The sequence below is a fragment of the Taeniopygia guttata genome, chromosome 10 (assembly GCF_048771995.1).
Source record: "Taeniopygia guttata chromosome 10, bTaeGut7.mat, whole genome shotgun sequence".
NCBI lineage: Eukaryota > Metazoa > Chordata > Aves > Passeriformes > Estrildidae > Taeniopygia > Taeniopygia guttata.
In genome coordinates, this window is record NC_133035.1 from 6737665 (window position 1) to 6747513 (window position 9849).

General features: G+C 42.6%; 1 protein-coding gene across 1 annotated transcript in view; it reads right to left on the bottom strand.

Annotated features, from left to right (window-relative positions):
- The window catches only part of LOC100228395 (neuronal acetylcholine receptor subunit alpha-7), a 38756-nt gene extending 33802 nt beyond the window's left edge, over positions 1-4954 (bottom strand). The window contains exons 1-2 of the mRNA XM_030281037.4: positions 4350-4954; positions 3091-3230 (exon numbers count right to left, since the gene is read on the bottom strand). Of these exons, the coding sequence (XP_030136897.4) occupies positions 3091-3230; positions 4350-4767 (558 nt within the window). The 5' untranslated portion in view covers positions 4768-4954. The remainder of the gene's footprint in view (positions 1-3090; positions 3231-4349) is intronic.
- Between the last annotated feature and the right edge of the window lie 4895 nt (positions 4955-9849).

Below are 9849 nucleotides of genomic sequence, written 5' to 3' on the forward strand. Positions count from 1 at the left end.
TGTGTTATTCAGAAATATACACACCTTGCTGGAAATGGTCAAGAAATCTGGAATACTTCACCAAAAGTACCTTTATTATTATTATTGTTGTTGTTATTGTTATTTTCCTGAAGAAAAAAATATGTTACATTTTTCTAGAACTGTTTTGAACTGTTCCCAAATTGAAAAACAGGAAGTTATGCTTAGATGTTAGGAAAAATCTACCATGATGGTAGTTGCATACTGACTGCTCAGGAAGGTTGTGGAAACTCCTGGACAGGAGCCAGGAAGGCTGTCAAAGTGGTCAGTACTTGACTGGACACAGTCCTGAGTAGCATAATCCATTTAAGATATCTTTGCAGTAGGGGAGTGTACAAGATGACCTCTAGAGGCCCTGTCCAAACTAAAATAAGATTGTGATTTTTCTACTCATTTTGATAGCAGTAAAAATTGCATTTGAACTATCACTCTGTACTTCAGTGTATTCCTCTTCTTCATGCTTGTGTCTCAAAGCAGTCATTTGCAGTATAAATGTGTGACCACTTAATTTCTAAGGTTTCATCTTCTGACTTTTGGTTGAAATACCTGTGATATTTTCTCTGAATTGTATTAAGGTACAGTTGATACAGATATGTCTATTGTAAAAAATGCTAGGCTAGGCACAAACTTCACACCCTCATGCTCACTGCCTTTGTTTTCCTATGCCATTCAGTATTCTGTATGAGATGTAGCAGAGTAGGAAAAGCACTGCTGCTGTCTCTATTCTTAGTGTTCCCTCCAAACCAACAGACAGTGGCTGAATGTTCTCCTCTGATATTATTGAGATGGATGTTACAAGAGAAAACAACACTGTTAGAAGGTATTTACCTCCATACAGTGTTTAAAAATGTGGTGGCTGTAATTTTTTTCAGTGTGGAAATTATAGCAGTATGTTTCAATAATCTGGTTTTCAGAAATGTATATGCTGGAAATTTTCCTAAGCCTAAATTAGGTTAAGATTCTATGCCAGCACTGAAATACCAGACAAGCAGAAGCCAAAGACCAGTTTTATGTGCAGATTGAGGGGTTTCCATGAGGTGAGAAGTAGAGAAAAATAAATAGCTTATCTACATCCTATTCTTTATTTGTACTGCCATTGTCCTGAAGCTATGACCATCCATTGCCCCTCTTCCTCTCCTTCCTCTAAGGTATGCCTTAGTCTTTGTCTCTTAAGATTTTTCTTTCTGAAGTCCACTCTTTCAAACCTCTTTCCATTTTGCATCCCATCCTCTTCCATCTAGATTCCACCTCCTACAAATCCTTTTGCTGTATCTCAGGCCTACCATGTACTCCCACTTCTTCTCTAAGCACTCCATTAGTTTCCTAGTTCTCCTCTTCAGCAATACATCCCCAAACTGCATTTTTCTCATGCTGCCCCTGCTCTTCCTCCCCATTTAGAAACATTTTGTATAATTTACTATGCCAGCTTGCATTCTCATTAGACAATTAATTAATTCTATTTTCTAGTGAACTCCACTAAGCTGGGGCAATTGGCACTTACAGATCCCTCATTATGTACTGCTGATCCTAGCATGCATATTAATGTGCAATACCATTAAAAGAAAAACATATCTGAAACCATGGGGTAGAAAATTGCTAGTTTTAATAGGACAGGTTAAAGCTAGAAATACAAGGTAGGAAACATCCATTGTATTTGGAAAAGATTTCATATACTGTCTCCCCTTTCCTGTCAGCAAAGTCAGAGTGGAATGGAAGAGACTTCACCTTATTAAGGAATAGCAGCAACCAGGATCCAGCCTGGCTCAATCTGTTCTGGCAGGGATTTGATGGATTGGCCCTGGAGAGGTCTAACTCCCAATTAGAATCAGTGGCTATCAGCTGAGAAGCCATTAAAGTGAATATATAAACTACAGGAAAGTATGATGGTGACATGCTTTGTTTCTAGCTTGTTAAACCAGTAATTGTTATTGCAAGTAGCTGTCATTCCCACCAGCATTTGCTTCTTGTTGACAATGAAGAAAACTCATTTGTTTTATAGCGCAAAGCTTAATTTACTTCATGGTTGGTTTCTTTCTTTGGCTGTCAATCCCAGATCTCGGAGAAAGAAATGCAGTGAGTTTTATGGCAAGCAGAATGAGCTGTAACTAAACAGCCAGTAAAAACCCTAAGGTTTCTGACTGACTGTGAAGGGTGGTTCTTGAAAGGCACATAGGATCAAAAGCTCCCTTTTGAATCATATTAACCAAGACTGCCAGTTATTGACTACACCCAGATTGTCTAGTGATCTGTGGATATTTTCCTTTCATTTTGTGTGCATTTTAATTATATTTGACAGCTACAGAAGAAATTAACTCTGTGTCTTGAACTTTAGGCATCTGATGGGAAGATAACGGAATTTTGAGGTTATAAGTACATTTTAAGACTTTAACTTCCTTGTTAGTTGTCATAGCTAGTGGAATTCAGTAAAAACAAATACTGCAAACCCACTTATATGCTGAGTTGCATCTCTGTGCCACTGTGACAGAGTGAAGCTTAAATTAGTCATATTTGAACCCAAAGAGATCCTGCAGTACATTCTACAAGTACAGCACAGGAATACCTATTGATATACCAATCGAATATGATTGTAAATGCAGCAGCTGTTTAATCATATAGAATGTAGCAATCTTGTGTAGATACCAAAGGAAATAACACAACTTGGATTTTGGCTGGGATTTCCTCTCCCCTCCATCTTCCAAAATAGGCAGCTCTTAAGCGACCACCAGAAATCAAGGGATTTGGTTTTGCAAATCCCTCCCAGACTATACTGCTTGTTGGTTCTAAGGACAGTTAAGTATTTGAAAGGCAAAGTGTGCATTTTGAGCTCCCCTTGAAATATTTTCTAATGCTAAAAATGTTGGGAATTTCTGACAAGAGATCTAAGTACTAGGTAAATTGTACTTCTAAGTTTAGTTCTTTAAAGGTGCATACAAAATTTGACATTGTGTCTTAAACTAACTGTAATTTCCAGTTTCTTGTAATCTTTCTTTGCTATCTCACATGTCCCTTCTAGGAAGGAAAAAAAAAAAAATCCACCCTTTGAAACAGTTTCCTAGAAGGTTACAGACTTACCACATCCATGATCTGCATGAGGCTGAGAGTGAAATAGACAGTGAGTGGTTGGGAATCATTTGCAACTGGTCTCTCCAACGGATTGTAATTTTTCAGCAGCTCCTTGTAAAGCTTCCTTTGGAACTCTCCTTGCAGAGATTCTTTGGGCACAGGAATAAAAAGATAAATAATAAGGATTCTACATCAGAAAAAGCTCAGGCATGCTTTTTCACTCCTCACAAATATTATGTATCTATTATTACACCCGCTGCATTCCCAGAAAAAAAATGCCACTGTATCAAAATAGTTCATTAGCTACTACAACAAAATCCTAATCACAAATGTTCATCCCAGCCTATAAAGGGGATTACATCTTTGATCATTTCTTGACTGGCCAGGAGTGATACATTCTAAATGCTAATGATGTTTTCTCAAAACACACCCTTCGGTCCAGCAGCAAGAAGTGATTAAGAGAAAATACAGTAACTGTGATCTGACACCTGTCCTGGCATAGCTATAACCAGAAAAGCAGAACAGGGATGTGGCAGAAGGCATCAGCAAGACAATGGGAGAAAAATGGCTACAGGTTAGACTGAGCACTGCTCTCGGGCAGCTTCAGACAGAGAACTCTTCGGGGCAAGTACACTCTGCTTTATTCTCTGTTTGTGCACTTAGAAATGAAGTGAGGTACGACGTTCCTGGCAGAGATGATAGACACTACATTAATATACATGCTAATATTTGGGGATTTCTGTCCTTTTTACACTTCAAATCCAGGGAGGATGCTTATTCTGCCGGCTTTCTGTGGAGAGAAGGAGCAGGTCTACATGAATGAGGCAGAGTAGACCAGGGACAGAGGCAGTTTTCGAATGAAGGGGAATGTGCGACAGGGTAGGAACAGGTTCTCTGGATGTGAGACCTCCCTGTCCCACTCCAGGCGAACCTCCCTCTTCCCGGTTTCTTGTCCTCAACTCCCCCCACAAAAAGGCGCAGCCTCTGCCCTGGGACATCCACCATTTAAGTCCCTTGACAGAGTTCGGTCCCTCATCCCCACCGTCCTTCTCCCGCGTCCCTTCCCGGCAGGTCCCAGCGCTAGCCAGCCCTCAGTGCGGCCCGGGACTGTAGGAGCCCCCCGCAGCGGCGGGGCTGGGAGAGGGCAGAAGGGGACGGCCGGGGCCGGAGAGCCGCCGTGCCGGGAGGGAGCCGGGGCTGCCGTCCCCGCCAGACCCACCCGCCCCGCCGCGGCTCCCGGCGCTGCCCGCGGGCCGGCGCCCACTCACCGCGGACGAGCCCCGCCGCCGCCAGCAGCCACACCGCCAGCTCCTGGAGGCCCATCCCGGGAGAGCCGCACCGCCAGCGACGGACACGCCAACAGCAGCCGCGGCTTCTCCCGCCGCCGAGCCCCGCCAGCCCCAGCCGCGGATCCGGGCCGCTGGGAGCCGCCGGCGCCCTGGGCACCTCCGGCAGCTCGGCCCCTTCCTGCGCCCGCACCAGAGCTCGCCCTACGGCGCCGCCGGCCCGGGCGGAGCGGAGGGATGCTGACGGCCCGCCTCCGCGACCTGCCTCTCGCCTGATGGATTTCCCTCCCTTCCCTAATCCTCGAGCGTCTCCGGGCCGGAGGGGAGGGAGCGGAGCCGCTCGCAGGCTGCTGCGGCAGCCGGAGCGATGCGGCGCGGCTGGGCGAGGGGCCCCCGGCATTATAGAGCCGAGAGCGGGGGCGGCCCCCTCCCCTGCCGGGCAGCCGCGCCCGCCCGCACCCGCTGCCCTCCCCGAGCCCGCAGCGGCACCGCGGGGAGCCCTGGCTGCTCGGGCACGGGAGAGCAGGGGAGGGGAGCGCCCCGGGGAGCGCAGCCTGCCCGCGGTGCCCCGAAAACCAAAGGGTGTCAGGCCCCCCGAGCCTCCCGGCGCTTCCCCAGCCCTCCTCGGCACAGGTCATTCCCCTTCACCAGCGGCAGCGGTTGCTGCTGTTGTGAATTATTCCAGCAGTGCCCCGAGCCGGATAACCCCTGCTGGGGGCGAGGAGGGCAGAGGAAGGGGAAGGCAGCCAGGGCACGGACCAGTCCTTGCTGGCCTTAGCCAGCAGCTTGGCTTAGGTCACACCTAGGGGTGGAGAGCAATGGCCACAATGGTGTTGCACACATGGCTGTTAAATCCCCAGCAGAGATGCGGGGCTAGGGGCTCAGGTGCTGGATGTTTTATCTAGATATGGGAAAAAAAGCCACGGCCAAGGGGCATTGTGTTTAGTGCTTGACAAACACATGACAGTTAAATGGTAGCTAAGCTCCTGCCTGGTACAGGTATAATGCACCACGGTTGGAAAGCAGGCCTAGAAAATTCGATGCATTTTGTTGATTGTCTGGTTCCTATCTGGAGCTCTAAGTGCAATTTTGACACCATGGATGGGTTATTTCTTTCAGTCCAAATCCCTGCCCTTCAAATTCAGTTGCTACATTAAATGAATGTCCTGGGCAGCTGCACTTGAAAATAATGGCATTGAAGAATGTTGTCATTTGCAAGGGATGACTAAGTGCTTGTTTTTCAAATGACCATCAAACAACAGTTTATTTAGCCATGTTAATTTTCAGTTTTAAAAATCCAGGTTGTCGGCTTCAGCTTAAGCACTGACCCAATTTATGTAGCTACTGTTTAAGTGTTTTAAAATGTTGAGCACAAAAGCAGATGCATCTTGGGGCAACCTGAGCAGTTCAGCAATTGGCACATTATGTGTTCCAGCTGTCACATATGGCAGGACTGAAACCTTCCCGTTTTCAAGTGAGCCAGCATGCCAGACAACTTTACCAAGGGGCAGTGCAAACTAGCAAGTAGTAAAGCCAACTCTCCAAAAACCAAGTAATAGTTGGAGAGTTTGTGGGTTTTGGTTGGATTTTTGTTCCATAAGATATTGACCTTTTTGGACAAGCTAGCCAGCAGACAAGAGCAAGTTGCTAGGGGAGCTCTGTGTTATTCGCAGGAAAAAAAAAAAAAAAAGTGTTATTATTCATTTGTACTTCAGCCTTCCTGTGTCAGTGCTCTTAGTATCTGGATTTTTGCCATGTCTCATTTTGGAAAGGATTCATTTTCTTTCCTCCTTCTACTATTATCCACTGCTGTTTTGGCACAGGTGCCCCAGATATTTTTGGATGTTCAGTAAACAGCATGAATTGTTCAGGCAAAAAATTTGGAGAGGAAATCTATAGTTCATGGCTGACCTCTACTGTTGGCTTATTTTTTTGCTTCACACTTGGCTTTGTTAACAACTGCTTCACCCCTTCGTGATGAACACAGGGTCAACACCATGCACAATCCAAGGTCTCAAAAAGTAAAATCTTCAGGACATGGTGCTGAAACCTCAAATTCCTGTAGTATAAGTGATGAAATAATTTTTAACTATTTCTTTTGTAAATCTTGATTTCTATTGTTTGTGACAGTCTTGATTTCATCTGATGTTAGTAAATTGAAATTTATAGGCACTTCAGAAATTCTTTTGATATTCTTTCATAACAATCAGCACCTCAACTCCTTGATTAAACTGCATTTAATCAGGTGCATTCTTACTAAAGGTTTTACCTTTCAAGTCAGAGATTCTGCTGTGAATGCACACAAATGGCAGGAAAAAGTCTTATCTGCTTTCTGTAGATATCCTGGCTAATAAAAGTTAATTTCACAAACATTTATAGATATAAATATAGATATAAATATAGTGTAGATATTAGCAAAGAAAGATTTTTTTAAATTACTGAAGTCCTCTAAAAGCCCCTATTTATGGCACTGGTTATCTCTATAGAATTTGGTGTTTACAACTTAAAAGCAAGCGGTACAGTCTGTGGCCAGCAGAGGCTTTCTTTGCCTGCAGGGCACACCGGAGGCAATACCCACTCTTCTCTCAGCTTTGATTCTTCTCTTTCTGCTATCCAGCCAGGTGATTTGGAGGCAGCTGTTTCCTCTCCCTAGATGATAACTTCTTAGACACAGTGATGAATGTGAGTTCACTTTACAGTCACAAGCCACAGAAACCATTGTAGGTTTCCCAGCACACCTTCCCAACACAGTTGGGTGTTTGCCAGAAAATAAATAAGCCATTAATGTCTGGTTGTTTTCACATACATGGGACATAATTAGAAACAGCCAATTGTGTGTCTGTCTGTTTGTGAATAAGCAATTGCTCAAGGAGACAACATTATGCACAGATCAGGTCACATATGTCCAGGTCAGGCATAGAAAATGTGTGTGGTAATAGTGTGCATCTAGTACCGGTGTGCTGTCTATTGCTTCTTTATCTGATAAGCAAAGAAGTAAATACGTCCATGTGCAAAAGGCTTCACTCAAGTGCTATTTCAGGTATATTTTGAGTCTGAGAGAGGCACAGAGCTGCTAGAGAAACAGCTACAGGGTTCTGAATTAGTGTGTCTATAGAAGAGACCTCACCACTGACTGTAAGATGCTTGTTTATAGACAGAGACTGTCCTCCTTGTTCGGTTTTCAAGGCTAGTCTCATGTGTTGGTCAGTGAAAAGAGCCAGGGACTGAAGAATGTTCGGAATGACTCATGCAGCCTTTACAAGATGTTGCAGTTGCCCAAGGTTTATAATATCCCAGAACTGTGAGAAATACCATCTTTTTCTCTTTGAATAGATCTGCAGATGAACAAATCGTGCATCTTCCTGATATGCAGAAGATGATAAAATAGCCCTGAGAAGAGGCTGATAGTGAAGAAGTGACTATCTTGTACTGTATCCATCTACAGTGACTGCAACACTTTCTGACTTTGATCTAATTATTGTGCAATTGCAATGACCTGGGGCTCCATATCAGAAAATAATGTTCTTTTCCTTCTTTTTAGAGAAATGGGTAAAATAGGCTAGGATTTTAAATGGTAGCTTACAGCACATGTTAGATACCCACATTTTTTTGAATGTTATTTGAATTAAAATACCTCTTTATTTGTTAGCTGCTTTTTTTTTTCCTTTTTTAGATATTCCTAGTAATAGCATCCCATGTTATTAGTTATTCTCTGTTGTTTACTTTGCCCAATGAGTAGTCTCAGGGATTGAGAATGTACATGTGACAAGCTTGATTTTTGTCTGTAAAATGTCCTGAAACATTATATGGTTCTTCCTTGCAGGAGGTAGTAAGTAGTTTTGATGTTGAGCTTTCTATTGAAGAATGAATTAGTGATCTGAAATATGGTTAATTTTCTGATTTAACTTTATATTCTGTACATGCTAATTTGAGCAGAGGTTCGCAAAGGCAGTGTCTTTCCCAAATTCTTAGTTCCTACTACACCAGTGTGTGGTTTCCAGAAAATTATCCATTCCCCAAATTGTCATCTGTTGGGAAGGATAAAGAAGAGCACAGACTATTTTGTTGTTAAAAAAAAGAAACAAAACAAAGCTGCTGCCATGCCACTTTGTAAAAAGTAATTACAGAGAGTATTTCTGAACAGTGCTCAGATGAGAGGTATAAGGATTTTTCAAATTTGCCTAATGACTTCACAATTAATGAGTAAGGCTTGTGGTCATTTCTGTCATGCAAACGTATTTCAAAATTCATACTTGTCTTTTATTGCTGTTAGTGTACAGTCACATTAAAGTGTGAGCATATTAAACAACAGTGGCAGCACCTCTGTGTTCCTGTGAATGAAACATCTCAAATGCTGTAACTACAGAGATTTCTCAGCATATCTACCCTACAGGTGCTTTTCTCTGTCCAAAGAAATATCACACATTTTCACTGACATCATCCTCAGCACGTTTGCACTTTGATTTCTGTATAAGGAATTATTGTTCCTCTGATTTCAGCCTCTGTCAGGTCCTTCTGATGCATTTTTTAGTTCCAGGGCTTGGTATTCATTTCTCATTGACATACAAGTCACATTACAGAGTTGCTTTCCCATCTTTTTGGATGAGTGTAAATAAGAGAAAGTTGACAAAACTGCTTTTCTTCACCCTGGTTAATTTTAAATAACTACATAATTTAGGGTTTACAGAAGCTAATTAAAGTTGATAGGAAATCTGCATTTTAGGCCTACAGCTTTAACAGATCCTCATCTATAATCATCTGAAGATCAACCTTATTTTTCTTGTCCTAAAGCAACACACTAGAAATTTTTCTTTCCTGAAAAAAATTACCATCTGCTGCAATTTAAATAACTAACATGAATTCCACAAAAATGGTCACTTGGTCTGTAAAGACCATTTTAATAAGGCTTTTTGACCATAAAACTAATGTCAGACCCTTTCAAAGACAGAATGTTGTAGCAAAACTGAGAGCTAATTCATTTAAACTTTGGACTTATGTTTGAGGTGGGGGACATGGAACAGTTAATTCTTGCAAAGTCAAATTTTTACAGCCAAGATTTCTAAAAGGGACACTAGTCAGGGTGCCCTCATCTGCTAGAGAATACCGAATTTTGGTCTTTAGAATCCTCCTAATGGTTAAGTTTATCAGACATATACAATTTTAATATGGCTTTGGGGAGAAATATTTTTTTTTGTCTTGTAATGTATGGATTACAAATTTACAACTGTATTTCTTACTTTGTATAAAACCAGCACTCCCTAAAATTCCTTCCTAACTTCTGCAAAGTCTCAGTATTGCTACTAAGGACATCAGTCTAGTCCTTGTATGATTTACTTTAACCAGTCACTGGTGAAGCTGATGTTTTTCAAGCATGTGCAGCAACAAACATCACCTATCATCTTCTATTTGAAATGAGACCTTGTGCTTTCTCTAATTGCCCCTCTGTACTGGCACAGCAGAGGGAGAAGCAGCTGGGCTATGA